This window comes from Dermochelys coriacea, chromosome 16, assembly GCF_009764565.3.
Source record: "Dermochelys coriacea isolate rDerCor1 chromosome 16, rDerCor1.pri.v4, whole genome shotgun sequence".
In the NCBI taxonomy this organism is placed as follows: domain Eukaryota; kingdom Metazoa; phylum Chordata; order Testudines; family Dermochelyidae; genus Dermochelys; species Dermochelys coriacea.
Genome location: NC_050083.1, coordinates 15,317,747 through 15,334,870, shown reverse-complemented (window position 1 = coordinate 15,334,870; position 17,124 = coordinate 15,317,747). Strand labels below are relative to the sequence as shown.

General features: G+C 46.0%; 1 protein-coding gene across 8 annotated transcripts in view; it reads right to left on the bottom strand.

Annotated features, from left to right (window-relative positions):
- The window catches only part of PRRC2B (proline rich coiled-coil 2B), a 69,151-nt gene that overhangs the window by 8,754 nt on the left and 43,273 nt on the right, over window positions 1-17,124 (bottom strand). For 2 of the 8 annotated variants that reach the window (XM_043499060.1, XM_038374449.2), the window contains exons 16-28: window positions 14,674-16,728; window positions 12,346-12,545; window positions 11,194-11,339; window positions 8,290-8,431; window positions 7,510-7,592; window positions 6,646-6,837; window positions 6,303-6,497; window positions 5,787-5,873; window positions 4,683-4,787; window positions 3,976-4,168; window positions 3,234-3,331; window positions 2,347-2,474; window positions 478-718 (exon numbers count right to left, since the gene is read on the bottom strand). In XM_043499060.1, the coding sequence (XP_043354995.1) occupies window positions 478-718; window positions 2,347-2,474; window positions 3,234-3,331; window positions 3,976-4,168; window positions 4,683-4,787; window positions 5,787-5,873; window positions 6,303-6,497; window positions 6,646-6,837; window positions 7,510-7,592; window positions 8,290-8,431; window positions 11,194-11,339; window positions 12,346-12,545; window positions 14,674-16,728 (3,865 nt within the window). The remainder of the gene's footprint in view (window positions 1-477; window positions 719-2,346; window positions 2,475-3,233; window positions 3,332-3,975; window positions 4,169-4,682; window positions 4,788-5,786; window positions 5,874-6,302; window positions 6,498-6,645; window positions 6,838-7,509; window positions 7,593-8,289; window positions 8,432-11,193; window positions 11,340-12,345; window positions 12,546-14,673; window positions 16,729-17,124) is intronic. The other 6 variants (XM_043499061.1, XM_038374451.2, XM_038374450.2 and 3 more) reach the window with 5 other exon arrangements.

Here is a 17,124-nt window from a genome sequence, read left to right as displayed (position 1 = left end):
GGGTCTTTAATTAAAGGTCAAACAAAATTACCCTGAAAACACTGATGATTTTAAAATGGTTACTACTAAAGATATGGGGAGGTGTTGGCCTACTGAAGCTGGGGCTCTTAGGGCAGCTATCACTGCAATGTAATGGCCTCAGATCCCAAAAGCACAGTAAGAGCTTTAAGAAAATGCAAAGCAGCAATCACATCTGTGGTGAACACACAAACACAGGCCTTTGTCATCAGCAGAAAGAGGATACTTAATTTCACTAAGTTAACCACTGTGTGTTTTAAACAGAGATACATTTAACATGTAAAGCATCTCAAAGTCTGGTATGCTGTACTTCTAATAACACTATTGTCTTGTTACGAATGGCTTACTGATGAAAGTATATGGTGCACTGCAAACAGCAACTAAGACCCCAGTCTCAGAAACTGCACTTCTGTGAACACATGCAAAAAACAGGGGGGGCATGCTAGTTTTGTTCCTAACCTGTGTAAGTTGGGAGTCCATCATCTGTGAGGCTCCCATACTGGCTGCTTGGTTTATCTGGCCTTCATAAACCAGTGTCTGGCTTCCACTCATTGGCTGATAAGGGGACCCAGATTGTGTTTTTACCATCTCCAAGGGCTGCATGCCTGGGAAGGCAGAATATGGGGGCTTCAGAGCAGCACCTCCCGTCAGGACCATGGTACTGGGCTGGGACAGACTGGGGTGCATGTACACCGGAGACCTAAAGAAGAGAAACAGGTTAATGCACAATGATAAAGCCTATTAGAGACTGCATGCAACTTCCTAAACTGCATTTGGCTGCTGGGTTGCAAACGGCATTCTAAAAAGTAATCTCTACTACAAAGATCAACTAGGGAATAAAAACCTGTAGTTCCACATTTTTTTCAGCTCTAGAATTTAACTTTGTACAGCTCCTTTCATACTAATCCTAAAGCTTTTAGGGCTAAGTCCCCATCTCACTGAAGTCAATAGGAGTTTTGTCACGACTTCAATGGAATCAATATTTCTCTCTTTACGAAGTTCAGTCATATAGTAGCAGTGAAGTGACTCTAGTGGTAAGTAGCTCAGACCACCCCGGATCGTAAAAACTGTTTCACTGAATGTGTCCTAGGGTACTGGAGTGATCTCCATCAGCAGGGGAGAACCAAAGCTTCTTGGCCAAAAGTCCACTTTTCAGCAGATCAGTTTCTTTTATCTAAAGGTCAGGACAAGGGCACCACATGAAGACCAGTATGCAGCCACCATCCCTGCATCCCTCTGCCAAACGCACCTTCTTGTAACATGCCTGCTTTCCCAAATCTGGGTTTTTTCTTAGCATAGGCTGGCAATCAAATGCACTGTGAAAGTGTTCTGTGGGATACGGACAAACATCCATGGGAACTGCAGGAATCCTGCATTATCTCAGTCACCCACACTGGGAAGTCCCTTCAAAATTATGAGCCAGCACCATGGTGCTTGTCCCTCACCAGGAGCAGTGTGAAATCAACTAGTATTGACCAATTCCAGTTAATTTATCCACAGATGGTGTCTTGGAAAGACCACTGTGCTGCAGTGCGGCAGAAAGGTAAAGAGAGCTACTCGTAACATGACTAGTAGACAGAAAAACCCTGAAAATGTTGAAGTCTTCATCCCCACATTTGCATGAGTATTTTTGTGGGGAGAGGTGTGTGATTTCCCACCCAAACAGTGTAAATCAAAGCACTGTGTTAGGGGCCCAGAATTGTAGAAACGCTTGTGGTAAGGGAGGATCCAGGTCACCAGGGACACATCTACACTGCATTTTAAAACCCATGGCAGTGAGCCTCAGAGCCTGGGTCTACAGACTCAGGCTCATGCTCCGGTGCTAAAACAGCTGAGCAGATATTCCGGCTCGGGTCAGGGGTCTGAAACCCAACCCCCTGTTCAGGCTTCAGAGCCTGAGCCTAAATGTCTCCACAGCTGTTTAGAACACTGTAGCGTGAGCTCCATGAGCTCAAGTCTGTAGACTCAGGCTCTGAGACTGGCTGCCAGGGGTTTTAAAACACTGAGTGGACATACCTCACAAGTTCACAATAGTTTGGCAAGAGTGAAAGTGATTCACACAGGATTTGGCTGGCTTTAACATTACCATATGAATCTATGAATCATTCTCCTATTTACAAAAGAACCCTTCTCTCTACATCTGATGGAGGGGAAGAGAGAGAACTGTGTAAACGCTTGTGGGTGTGGGTGGGAAGGGGATGGAAAGTTGCAAAGGTAGGACATTAGCAAGAGGGGAAAAGGAGGGGGAAAGAACATCCCTGCAGATGAACTTTGCAGATCAAAACATGAGAGCTCTGGCCATGGGGAAACAAACCCAGGAACTGTTACCTGAAGGGTTGTATGGAGCTGTAGATTTCTTGGGACTGGGAGACAGGCAGGCCTCCTCTCAGCCCAAGCTGAGCTTGGGCCTGTAACGATGTGTGAAGGGAAATCGGAATCTGCTGAGCAGCAGCAGCCTGCAGAGGAAATGAAGGTGATTGAAAGGCACGAAGGCAGTTGGAAACCCTCCTGTGGGGTTAAAAGACCGCCCGTTTCTTCATCTAGTCACTCCACCACAAAAGTTATCCAAGCTGCAACTCCACCCAAATGCCCCCAGTGTCATTTCTCAGGCCAGTACGTGACTGAATAAAAAGTGAATGATGGCTCTGAGAGAAAGAGGATAGGAATTTAATGCTCAAAAAAGGATCAGACTGACTCCCTTAGAGGACTGAAGCTCTCTGTATATAGAACAGGCCCATCACGTCAGTGATTTTCCCATCTCTCATGCGGCTCTGGAGGGATTCTCCACAGCCCATCCAACGCCCTGTTTGCTGAAACTGTCAGAGCTCCCAGTTAGTACTGACCAGTTGGTGGTTTTGGGGACAGATGCTCATCCACAGGGAACTGGTCTGAGGTTCAAACTGGTTTTCGTGTTCTGCTAAGAATAGTGCTGGGAAATTTACACTCTGTCACTCAAAGGCAAGTTTTACAGAGCCCACACCTCTTAAATCCAGTCAAAAGATACCGGTGCAAAAACTGGCATTTCCCCTCTCCAATCAGCCTGCTCCCGTTAGTCGCCTGTAGTACCCCCTGGAGAGCAGCTTTCATAGACTTTGAACGGAGCCACAATCTACCTCCTCTTGGCTGGAAGTAGGTTGGCTCACTACAAGAGGAAAGAACGGGAAATTCTGAGAACCTCCCCATCCAGAAAATAATTAACTGCCTTGATTCTTTACCTGTTGGTAGCTCTGCTGCTGAGGTATCGTCTGAGGGACCAAGCGTGGCTGACTCGCAAACACATGGCCATCCAGATACAGGGGTGGGATGTGGTTACCTAGAATTTGAAATAAAAGGAAAGGAAGAATGTGACAAGCTAACCTTATTCATTTCAGCAAAAGCAGATCCCGGGGTACAGTACAATGGGCGCAGTACAATGGATAGAAATCTATAGACCTACCAAGGCCATTCATCAGTATCTTAGCAAGCAATTGGCTCAACAGTGCTACACAGATTTATTATGCTAGCATTGCAAAACAGGAAAATTACCAGACTATACACAAAATCTACTTGCCTGTCCTTCACCTTAGTGACAAGGTTTTATTTATCAACCACTTATCCTAAGTGAGTATTACTTTTCCAAGGTAGGTATTATGGGCAGTTAAATGATCACCCATCCTTTTCCAGTGTATTTTAATGCCACCTGCAGAAAGGTTGGCAGTTCAGGAATAGATGAGCTGAGCTACAAACTATTAAGTCCCAAGACTTGGATTGCCCTGCTGCCATCAGATCTTTGGAGCTAGAACAAGAACATAAGAATGGCCAGACTGGGTCAGACCAAAGGTCTGTCTAAGCCCAGTATGTGGTTTCCCAACAGTGGCCAATGCCAGGTGCCCCAGAGGGAATGAACAGAACAGGTCACCATCAGGTGATCCATCTCCCGTCACCCATTCCCAGCTTCTGGCAGACAGAGGCAGGTACCTGGAATAGATGCGGAAGGTGCTACGGATGCCACAGGCATAGGAGGCATAGAAACACCACCAAAAGAGCTGTAGTTGACACCACTGGAAGCGCCGACGCTGGAAGGAGGCTGGATGCCTGAGCCAGCACCTCCTGGAGAGTTCTGTTCTGGTAAACTAGGGGAGTTCTCCCATGCCTTGCGTGCAGACTCCATCTGTAGAAGTGAGCAGAGAAAGCAATTACTACAGGCAATTTCAACAGAAGCAAATGATAATGGGAGAGGGAGCCACTCACCTGTAGAGGCTGGTAGTCACCAAAAACTATTACCACCTAATGGCTGTTGAATAAGTGCCCACTTCACAAAAAAAACCACTGCAGTTGGCACTAGTTGGCCCCTTTGCTGGGAAACACAGCAGACTGCCCAGATCAAAGAGGCCAGGAATACTGAATTATTCTCTTGCACTGGGTAGGGTTGAGGTGGGGAAGTTTGCTCTACCCATTCTATGGCTGGAGAAGATGTCAGTATCAAGGGCCTCAAAATGGCATCCTCTCCCCTCTGCTGAATTCACATATGTACACATGCTGTTTTTAAAGGGGCCAGTTACAGACTTTGCAACTGACCAGTGAAACATCTGGACTGTTGTGAAGGTTCTCTCTCCCTTTACTACTGTGGCCAAAGAGGATTGTACTTTCAAAGTGAACACAAGCAAAGCTAATGCCTTGATTACCTTAAGAGTGAGGTCTGCAGTGGGGAAAGACATTGGATTCAGGCCGATGCACCGCTGGAGATGGTGATCTCTTCGCAGAATGGGAATGGACTGCGTTAACCCTGCCTGAAAGGAGATTTATAAAATGCTGAACACTAAGAATGTCTGTAACAACACAGGAATTTAGGAAGGCAACAAGTCAAATGGAACCTCAGCAAAAAGATCTAAGTAACAGCAGCACAAACTGTTTTGTCGTTTCTCAGCTTGTTGAATGGACTATGGAGTTGCCTCAACATTATAAAAATGTATAGCTGGCTTCACCATAAACACAACAGGTATGCTGGGACAAATGCAACCTGGGAGTAAGCAGGCGTAACTCCCCTGATCGCCACGGAGCTGCACTTGTACTTAAACCAGAGCTGAATTTGGTACACAGCTGGTGCTACTGTAAAGAGTGTTTTTCCTTCCACACTGTGTGAACCTATGTAAATGGCAGAGTAAGTCTGCTTATATAAAACACTTGTAAGGAAAAAAATGGCAAACCTCCAAGAAATACAAGGGGCTACAAAATAAAGACATTTCAGAGGAAGTTTTTGTTTAAATCACTGAACACAACTGAACCACAAGCAGATACTGGGCTCTCAATCCATTTTCTTTTAACAGTCTGTTCTCCAGCCATCTACCCATTTTATTACGAGCTCTAAAAGCACATGGAAACTTGTTGGCTAATAGTGAACCATAGGGAGCAGAAGCCAGTGGCAAAGATGACGCCCTGAGCACTCTGGCAGCCAGTGGCTAGAACTCCACTTTCCAGGTCCAGCAACAGGACTCTCTAAACTCTTTTGCTGGTCTTCCCCTCCCCCACAGGTGCCCCAAAGAGGGGAATTTGGTGACCTCTGACATATGCAAGCCTTCTTAATTTACACAGGCTGATGAATGGTGTTTGAGTCACTGTTTAAAGGCTTGGGTGTGTCTGAGCTAACCAGGCACTGATTTTATCAAAAAATTTTGAGAGACAGCGCCTGTATGTTCACTGCTGTTTTTAAACCATGTAAGTGATCAGCATCAAATCAATTGCAAATAAATGTTTTTTTTTATCCATTTCAATAACTAAGATTTACTTACATTACCGGCCAAAGCATCCTGCAGTTTGGTGACAGGGTTAGCCGCAGTACTGGAGACAGAGCAAGGTGGCAGACTAAAGTCAGAGTCCTGAAAAAAGGCAACAAGCACCATTCAAATCCAGGCCCAAAGGCCCCCTGTAAGTTGCTCCTGATTAGTGAACATTTACCTGGATCATGATGATAGAAACTAAAAATTTTCTTTCAGCAAAATTTACTGACGGACAAGAACAAAATAGCTCTCCATACTCAGCGACAGGCATCCCTGATGGCATACACAGGACAACAGGCCTTAATTTCTCCCTTACTGTCCCCACCCCATTCAGGATAATAAATATCTACCAAGACATCTTGAGAACCTGGTTTGTGTCAGTAATGAAATCTATAAGGCAAATCTACAGTGCACGCGATGGAAGCTTGCCCTAGATAATCCTTCTGGCTAAACCATCTTTTGCATTTCTACAAGCTCACAAGAGGGATTTCAAACCACCAAGAAGATAAAATTAAATTCAATCCTCACTTTAGGATTTACTCCAAATTCAATGGGTGGCACAGGAAGAACTGAGTCCACGTGAATTTCCACCCCATTAACAGGGGGGATATTCCCTTCCAGCCGTTCCGTTCCCTCCGAACCCTTTCTGTTTTTCAGGGAGCGTTCATTGCCGATTGGTCCGGGCTTGTGTTCCTTGTTCTGTCCTGAGCCTTGATCTGAATCCTTGATGGGAAAGCAGAGAGGCTGAGACACAAAGACTGAATAACCCGATCTCTACCTTAAAAATGCTATGAAAAAACAAAAACCCAATTTCACAAGGTCTCTGGTACCAGTCACTACGTGGTCTGGCTTAGCTGCAAATCCAGATTACCTTTTTATCAGATTGCTTCTGAACTTGCTCCTTCTGGCAGTCAGGCTTTGGGTCCACCAGGCTAGCCCCATTCATCTCCTCTGGTTTGAGGGTGCCATATGGAGAACTGCGCTGAGAGGAGGTAGCGGAAGATTCCCGAGACTCCGCACTCAAGTCAATGCCACTATCCCCCTGGCTGCCTTTAAAACCCTGCTATGCAAAGCACGAAATGTGTTAAAGCCCCAGATTCAAACCCAACTCCATAGGGAGAACAACAACAGCGAGAACATGTTCCCATTTACCAAGCATAACTATCAAGGAGCAAGTCCTGACTTGCAGTGCCCCTTGCTATTCCAGCTCTAGGCTACCCTGAAGCAGAAACCATCCAGGTCACCAATCCCACTGCAGCTTTAGAACAATGAAAAATGCCCCACACGGCTACTACGCTGAGACTGCCAAACTCATTTCACTTATGACCCAAACCAGATTTGAACTCCGGTCTCTACAGGTGAAAGGTCACTCCAGCATTCAGAGACATCCACTCTACATTACAGCGACACACTTCTCACTACATTACAGTGAGGCACACAAACACGATTCCACATACTGGGTCATGCTCTGCTCCCAGTTAGGAGTGCTATTCTGAGGTAGTTTTACAATGTAGTTACTCTGGATTTACACCTACGTGTAACAGCACAATTTGTCCCACCATTTTAGAACAGCACCATGCTTAATCAGAATTGTAGACAGTCAATTTAAAACTGCACAAGGAGAGCTGACAGACCTGCTAAACGCGATAGCAGCAATGAGAAGCATGAGCCACCTAACATGAATATTTTATATATACACTCACAACACTTGAACAGTAGATTAGGTGCCCCTTACCTCAGTGGAGCTGGATTCAGTGCCATTAAAGGCATTTACAGGCTTACTCCAGGAATCACTGCCAGGTGACTGAACGGAGAGGGCTGGAAGAGCAGAGACAAGATTCAGATGCTTGAAATGGAGCGTCAAGCACATCATTTATATAGTGCTGTAAATTCACATTCTGCTTATAAAAATAGGGCAAGACACATTCATTGCCCCAAAATGTTTACACTCCAGAACAGACAGGCTGAGCCAGGGCACTCCAATTCAAGTAAGACAGAGTATGAAGTGAGAGGGGAGGTGGAAAGATTTTCAGGGAGAAGTGAAAGTTGGAAGGATGAAAGGGGGAGGCTTTACAGAGAAGCACAGTGGGAGAAGGGTACAAAGAAAACAGTTTGGATGAAGGCTCAGGGCCACAGGGAGCAAGAGGATGAGAAAACGGAAGAAATTAGAACCAGGATGTAGATCAGCTAGAATTGTGCAGGGCCTAGAAGATAAGGTCAAGGAGCTAGAACTTGATATGGTACAAGAAGAAACCAGGGAAGGGATTTGAACAGGAGGGTGACATGGTCAGAGCTGTGGAAGGATGATGATTTTACCAGCAATGTTTTGTACACATGAGCCCAGAAGATCTGCTACCTCCCTTTCCCCTCTGGATTCAAGGTGGAATGTAAATGAAGCCCTTCTGCTTCAGGCACGTATGCACACACTCACCCTTCCCCCTCAACATGAAAGGATTCCCAGATCCATAACTATGAAGTGTCCCAATGCTGGCAAATAATGGAGACCCTCTCTTACCTGGACTATTGCTCTCCCAGATCTCTGTGCCCAGGCTGCTTCCGGATACAGTTACATCGCCTTGCTCCAGGCACATACTGTTCTGCTTCTTTGCAAATCGAGGCGGGATACGAGACTGAAGGACACGTCCTTTGGTTGGTCCCTGAGAGAGAGGTTCAGGCTATAAAACCTGCTATTGATTCAGGTTAACCTGCTGCTGGCAGGCTTCTTTTCCAGGCTTTTATTTAGCTCTTGAAGCAGATGTGCCCGCACCCCCCCCCCCCGAGAGTAATCCCAAGCTTGGGGCTGCCTTTACCAAAACAACCCCAGCAAGGGACACCATAAGAGGAGACTGCCACAGTGTTTTGTTTCCTGTCTCCAGCTGCCGCTGGGAGGCCTGCAGTGGTGGCACAGCAGGAATGCTGAAGAAGAGCTCTTCAGTATTTATTAAGAACGGCTAGCTTCAGCAGCAGGGAGAGGGACAAGCAAAAAAAAATTAAACCTCCAACTCAGATATTTCCTTAATTCTTCCCCAGTCCTGTTGACACAGCAGGATCAATTCACTAGTTCACAGTAAAAAAAGAGACTGATAATTCACTGAATCAGATACCGGAGAGGAAACCAGCTGTTAGTTTACCTAGCACATCTCCTTGCCACTACAGGATTGTTCCCTATTGCACATTCACTCAGACTCTTTCTAGCCTAATTTTAAATGCGCCAAGGAACTAGGCTTCTATCACATCTCTTGATAACCCACCACACAATAGATCTGTCTCAAAGCACTTCCCAACAACATTTTATTGCTGAATTTAATCCTTCCACTCCTAGTTAGATCCCCATTTATGCTTTAAAAAAAAAAAAAACACCTCCCTCTCCGCAGAATTTACAGTCTTCAGATACTTCTAGATTCATGTCTCCATCGCACCTTTAGTCATCACTTAGCCAAGCTATACAAAGTTTACTCCTAAATCTTTCCTCAATTCCTCTAGTCACCTAAAAAAACCAACAAATTGTTAGAGTTCTCTTCAGTTTGTTAATGTCTTTCTGGTCAATACTGTGCCCAGAACTGCACACAATATTCCAGGTACAGCTGCACCCCAGGGAAGCTATTCCCTCTCCATCCTATGGTATACAGAGCCCATAACTGCACTCGTCCTTTCTGCTGCCATATCCCATTGCAGAACTCCAGGAATGGGCTGTTCACTTTTAGCATTATTGCTTCCCAGAATTCTTCCTTCTATTGAATAGTTGTGGTTTGGATTATTCCCCTCTCCCATCAAACATATTAGCCTGCAGTTTTCCAAGCTGAATTTCATTTTGGTGCTTAATGCCCATGTTTCTACTCCTTTTAAGGGATTGGAGAATAGTATTCAAAGGTGGTAAAATATTGTAATACAAGCAAGTCACAGGACACAATGTTGGCCCGAGTTGGTAGTCAGTATAGAGCAGGATAAATTGTGTTCTGCATAGCATCACTCTGGAGTTTAACCACAATTAGCTAACACAATACTGAACCCAATTTATCCTGGTCCACATGGACCAATGAGTTGTGGTTAGCATCATGTCCTTATTCTTCACAATCATGGTCAAACACAATAACGTTTTGTAACATAGACAAACTCCAGGCCCCTCTGTATTTCGGTCCTCACTACTGTTTGCAATTCCTCCTCATTTAGAGTCACCAAGGAGTTTCAAATGGTGCTTCTTTCCAGTTCTAGATGTACTAACTCTCCACAATGGGAGACTGGAGAGACGGTGATGGGAGCAATCAGAGCCTTTCTTCAGCGTATCAGTTTAGATTTGTCTCCTCATACTCCACTCCTCAAGAACAGAGGGGTAAAAGGGTCAGAAGGATCCATTGGAACATCATTTACACTGACAGAAGACTCTGACTAACAATGCAGCCATAGCAATCCAGTCTCAGAACACTGCTTAAGGGTTAATGAGCAGTTAGGAAAGGGACATTTAAGTCCCTAAAAATGGTCTGGCTACAAATTATTATTTTAAACCTGGAACCAGCCTTCTGTATGTGTATTTCTGCTGCCTCCTACCCAGATAAAGTCTTACTGTTCAGGAGATAAGTATAAAACCTTAATCTGGCAAAGTGAGTTTTCGTTAGTCGATGCCTGCTGAGAAGCTCTGATCTGGACTTAAGAACTCTACCTTTAAAGAAAGATTGTTCAACTGTCAGCCTAAGATGAAAACTGGCCTATTCCCACAATTCCCTTATAAATATTTCCAAATGGAAGAAGAAATGCTCAATTTACCCACCCAGACCCAAGAACATAAGTAAGAACAGCCATACTGGGTCAGACCAACGGTCCATCTAGCCCAATATCCTGTCTTCCAACAGTGGCCAACGCCAAATGCTTTGGAGGGAATGAATAGAACAGGCGATCACTGAATGATCCATCCCTTGTGGTCCACTCCTAGTTTCTGGCAATCAGAGGCTGGGGTTGCATACCTGACCATCTTAGCTAATTGCCCATTGATACACCTGTCTTCTCCATGAACTTAACTAATGCTATAGTTTTGGCCTTCACAACATTTCCTGGCAATGAGTTCCACATGTTGACTGTGCGCTGTGTGAAGTTTTACAAAATTCCTTCTTTGGGTCTGCTCACTCATTTGCACGCCAAAGCTGCATATTAGTAAAAAAAAGAAACAGCCAGCAAAAGCTTTGGGAGCCAAAGCAAACATAGCTAAAGCCAGAAAGCTACAGGATGTTGCTTACAGACTAACTTCCCCTGTCCAGCTACAAATCACATTTTCTATGCCTAATACTGTGAGGGTTAGTCTAACCACATATGCTGCTACTTTCTCAAAACGTTCCAAGTGTGTATTTGTGAGTCTCTCCTTCTCAGATCACTGCAGGCTTTACATGGGATCAGGCTGTGTTCCATACTCCCAACACCCACTCCTCACCTGGGCAGCTTGTTCTTTCTTCCTACGTTCCTCTTCCAGCAAGCGGCGTTGCTTCTTAGTGAGGACCTCAATGAAGCCTTCTCCTACGATAGAGCCCACTTCATTCTCCTCTGCTGTGCTTGAAACCCGATTGTCAATGAGGGCATCTGAACAAGATTTATGGTTTGAAAAGGTTGTTTCAAAATGTATTCCAAAAGGGATCCAAGCTAAGGAGTGAAACAGCTTAGCCAACAGCAACTTAAATTTACTTTGGAAACTAGGCAACTGTAGCCTGTTAATATCTACCAGCAGGGTTACTCTGAAGTGCCTTGCATCACTTCTCTCCAATGGAATCTGAGCACATTATCCCTGGCCTCGACAATCACAGCCTGGGACTGGCAGCCGAAATCTGGGCTTTCCGTATGACACCAACAGCATTAACTCTAGAGAATAACCCAGAAACTCCCTCTAATGCTAAATTACATAGCACTGGGTAACATTTTCAAAAGAACCCAAGAGTTAGGAGCCTAAGTCCCATTTTCAAAAGTGACTTAAGTGCTTTTGAAAATTTAACCCACAGTCTTTAAAGTGCTGTACAAGGATTAACTGATTAACCTTTACAACCCACCCCTGAAGGATTATTAACCCTGAGGTTAAGTGACTTGCCTAAGGCCACAGAGAGCCAGTATCAGAACCAGGGTTGGAACTCAGTTGACTTTCAGTCCTGAGCTCAGATCACACTCCTCTGCTTTAGATGGCTATGGTTTCTCAACTTCTCTCCAACCAACCAGACTATTTTTTACTCTTGACTTGAGATAGACTGTAACGCTGTGTAGAGAGAGACATTTCTATAAGCACTCCCCTAACTCTTCCCACAGAAGAAATGTTAAAGGGACACCAACATCAAGTTTGGCTCAAAACTGGGTCTTAATGAAAGCATTAAAAGCTTTTGCAAATACTTAAGATGAGTAGAAATGTTTCCATAATATTTTTTGGTCAATTCCACTGGAAATTTGTTATAAATAAATGGAGGGAAAAGAATAAATCTGACATTTAAAATGACTTCAGTTTGAATCATGCTTGGTGTTATCAGTAACAGAAAGGAAGACATTGGAATGTGATGTTTAACTGGATAGCATCCCTTTAAGGAGACAAACTAAATGAGACACTTACTTCCATAATTCAACTCGAACTGTGACATGGTCTCTCCCTTTTCACTCAGTCTCTGGGCTGTGGATTTAGGCTCTTTTTCCTGCTTTTTACCTGGCCCCTCAGCACTTTCTGAGCCAGTGCGCGATGATCTCTCTCGGCTGTAAACAGTGTGGCTGCTCCCACTTTTGGCCTGACCCAGGCCCCCACCTTCTTCTGGAGATCTGCGAGAAAGGGAGAGAAGGGGGTTAGGTTCAAAAGGGCAAGGCAGGTGGGAGGAAAATACAAATGGGTTAGCTTCTCCTGACTACGTTTTTAACCAAGCTGGGCAACCTGCACTTTTCCCTTCCCCAAGACTCCCCCCACTCTCTATTGATGTAGATGCTGCTTTAGAGCAAAAGCCTGATTATGAGAACACTGTTGTGGGAAATGGGATGGAAACAAAACAGCAGCATTTGCAGTGGTGAACTGCCCATGGTTTGTACTCTTAGCTCATCTCACAGGAAGATTTACAGGCATCTCTCTCTCTCTCTCTGTGTACTACTACCCTTGTACAAAAGCTTTAAAGTTTCCTTGAATTCTCTTTACAATAAATGCATATTTTCCAGCAGGGTCAGCTAGGTGGGTGAGAAGAAAAGGGAGGCAAGAAAGAGACAAACACTCAGCCAAAAAATGCCTCTTCCAAATTATTTTTCTGGGCAATTCTTCACACCTCTGACCATCAGGCTACATGTCATTCCCTACAGCTTAACTGACAAGGAGCACTGGGAAGCTGAAGAGAAGACGTGCAGAGGATTAGCAGCATGATAGAGAAAAAAAAATCTGGTTTAAAAAGCAGCAATATTTAGCAGCACATCTGTCTCCCCCTCACACTCTCCCTCACTTCTCTTCTCTCCTGAGTACAGTTCCCACCACACACCAGTTATACTCCCTTTTACTGGTATCTCAGCATAACCATTATTCTGTTATTATGGAGCAACTTGCTAATAATTAGCCGGGGGTAGAAAACAATCAAGTAGCGTCATCAAAGCATGAATTATCTACTTCAGGGGTTCTCAAACTGCGGGTCGGGACCGCAAAGTGGGTTGCAACCCCATTTTAATGGAGCCACCAGGGCTAGACTTGGTGGGGCCCAGGGCCAAAGCTGAAGTCGAAAGGCTAAAGCCCTGGGAGGCGGGGCTCAGGTTTTGGCTTTGGCCCTTCTGCCCGGGGTGGTGGGGCTCAAGCTTTGGCTTTGCCTCCCCCCCCCGCCTGGCGTGGCAGGGCTTGGGTGGGCTCAGGCTTCAGTCCCCCCGTCCTAGGGTCATGTAGTAATTTTAGTTGTCAGAAGGGAGTCACGGTGCAATGAAGTTTGAGAACCGCTGGTCTACTTCAAAGCTTTAATTCCAATACAATGCATCTGTTCAATCTTCAGGAGGCCTGTATTTACAAAAAGCTATTGCTAAGAAAAAAGAGATCACATAGGAATTGCCAGTCTGGAGGTCTACCTGGTCCAGTATCCTGTCTCCAACAATGGCCACCACCAGATGTTTCAGAGGAAGGTGCAAGGAACCTCCTAATCCCCAGCAGAGTTTGGTTTAAACCCAAGTAAGTATTCACGGGAGTATTCTTACCAGCGGGTCCATAACGTGCAACACTCGTTTCTCTGAAAGGAGTGCTGCCTTCCATTCATCACCAAGCAGCAACAATGGTTTTGAAAAAGTCTATTCAACCATGGCTAGACCCGGGAACTCCCCACACTGTGCACAAGCCACAGCTACTGCAGTGCATCAAGAAAAGCTTTGAAGTAGAGAAATCTACTTAAATAAATGACATTTCACCTCTGCATTCCCATCAGGTTATTCCAGAGGAAACAAGCCTTCCAAACTTTCCACCACTGCCAGGCCATACCCCAGCTGGGATTCACTGGAGGAGGGGCGGAGAATTTGGAGTCTGTGACCAAGATGTCTCTGTTAACCCTCTAGCACTTGAACTGATGGGATGCACAAGCGTGATCTGCCATTGCATTATAGGATTTAAAGAGGTTAAAGAAGGGTGGTAGCTCAGGCAGCACCAGCCATTACCAACCACTCTTCTAAAACAAAGACAAGCTTGAACTCCCACCACAAGTAGTGTTCTAGCAAAAGCATCAAAGGTAAAGCAGGCTCAAATGTATAAACATGTTTGTGAAGCCAATGACCACCACACAGATGGATAACCGGTGCTAAAAGTCATCTGTGTGTGATGAAAGGAAGCACAGCCAACTTCTCTGCATGAGTCAACCCCTTCCTGCCTGCAAGTCCAGTTTGCCACAAGGATATTTGCATGACACGCATGCACAGAGCATGTGTTGAATGTCAGACTTTGAGTTACCTTTTGCTTTTCATAGGCATCCCATTCTGCTGGCTCTCAAACCGTGAAGAAGCTCCTCCACCGGCCCTTACCAATTGCTCCCCAAACCCTGCTGGTTCAGCCTTACGGCTCTGTCTGTCCACTAGGGGCCTCTGGCTTGAGAAACTCCTCTTTGCCAACTCTCTCTTCTCTCCCAAGCTGCCACTGGCAAGGCTGCCATCCAGCTGCGCTTCACTCTCCAAAACACCATCACGCCTCTCCCGCCTCTCACTGAAGTCACTGCTTTCGGACGCTGTCTCCCACTCCTCATTGGCATGATCTGACGAGTTCTGATAGGACAGCTCAGGAGACCTCTGGCCAGAGACACCATTCTTCTCCACCGTGGTCAGCTTGGGTCTCCCGGGCCATTGGCTGGGCAACAGGCTGGTTCCACCTTCCTCAGGGTTCCACTGGCCGACAGATTCTCTCTCTTGTCTCAGGCGCCTGAATCGGGGGGGCTTGTCTTGACGAGGGGGACGCCGCCTCCTGAATGGCCTGTTTTCTATGTTCTCTTGATCTGCAGCGTAATCCTCCTGGAACAAGGGCCTTCGGTTGTCAATGTGATTCTCCTCAAAACCCCTGCCAGTGAAGGAGTCCACGTGCTTGTAAGAATCTTGGACATAGTCCCTGTCAGACTGTCGCCTGATCCCAAAAGTGTCTGATGAAGGGCAGTGGCTGTACTCCTGCCATGTGGTTCCCCCACTTCTGCCCTGCCACTGGGAAGGCTCCTTTGCCATGAAGCCTCTTCGCCCATACCCAGAGTTGCTCAGTCGTGGGGGCAGCGACTTCCCAAAGACTCTCGGGGCCCTCACCTTGGCATCAAGGCTGCTGTGATCATCAGAGTAGATTTTATTGGACCTCCAAGAATCTTTGACGTCTCCCTTCTTCAGGTCGCTCTCCTCCCTCTCTAGGAGAGGGCTCTCATTGCTGTTTTCAGAACCCCTCTGCCGGCGTCGCTTGGGGAGCTCCTCGTACTCAGACCCTTCACTATGCGTCTCGCTAGCAATCCTACGCCTGGGCTTGCCCCTTGGGAAGTCTTCCGGCTGACTGAACTCCCGCAGACCCCGCCCTCTGCTGCTTCTTTGGTTGTTATAGACGCCCCTGCCACCAACGGCCATGCCACGGCCTCTGAAAGTGAACTCTCTAAAGCCTCGGCCTCTCCCTCGGCCTTGGCCTCTCCCACCAAAGGCTTGCTCCTCATCGATAAAGATCCAGTTGTTTCTTTTTGTGGGAGGGAGGTCATTAGACTCTCTGGAAAGCTTATTCTCCCACGCCCTTTCAGTCTCCTCCTCCTCCTCCTCTTCCTCCTGAGATTTCTCAGCATCTTGGAAGAAGCTGGCTTGGGAAGAACCCTTTTCGTCCAGCAGGTAATGAGTGGAGTTTAGCAAGGTTGATGAATCTTCTGAATCATTCTCCACCTTATAGACAGGTGCTTTCTCTTTTGCCGGGTGGGAGATCTCTTCTCCTTCTAGTTTAATCTTCTCCTGCTCTTTCTCCTTCTCCTCAACCTTGAGGGCTTTCAGGACTGGTTTTTTAATTAGGCCAGATCTCCGGGTCCTCCCCATTTGCTCCTGGAGCTGACTGTTGGTGTTTCTGTTCTCAGGAGCCCAATCCGTCTCTTCAGCAGGTTGCTTGCTGGCAGCACCTTCTTTCTTCCATGGGTCAGCACTAAATGACTGCTCGTCCCTGGGCACTTCTTCATCCACCTCTGCTGCAGCCTCCAAGGATTTCGGATGGTGGTTGATGTCCCAACCATTATACTCAGATTTTTTATCGGCTTGTATAAAGTCAGACTCCAGGGGAGAACACCGCAAGCTTGCATGATGGGCGCCAGAAACGCATGCATCCTGCACGGCCTCCTGGTGCTGAAACAAAAGATCCTGGCCTATTCTTTGAGAAGATATACTGCTCTCAAAGTCAGCTTGGGCCTTCTTGTCAAAAGTGTTTGAGTGCTCATCCCCTCTCTCCTCAAAGAGATCTCGCTGGGCATTTATGCCCTCTGACCTTCCAGATGAGGCAGAGTAAGAGCTGTCACTCCTGAAAAGGAACCAGAACAAAGTCAGTCAGTCAGTCAATGAGACTGAAGCACAGCTCCAGGTCCCCAGGCTGAACACAGTAAAAATAAAGAAGTAAGTGCAGTTTAGTTTTCTACTTTAAATCATGACAGATCAAGCCTGTAAAATACTTGACTGCTGGATTTATGGATCTGCCATGGCCTCAGTCTGCAATACCCGGTCAGACAGAGCTGATGAACAAAAGTAAGTGGTTTCTGCACAGAAAATAAAAACAAGGGAACTGAATGTCGATTCAGCCTCCAATCTTTGTAGTGATTTCAAAATTAGCAGCTTGATTCAGAGTCATCAGAGTGGTAAGGACCACTGATTAAAAAATGAAATAAAATAAAAGTGAGAGACACCCATGAGTTAGCCAGAA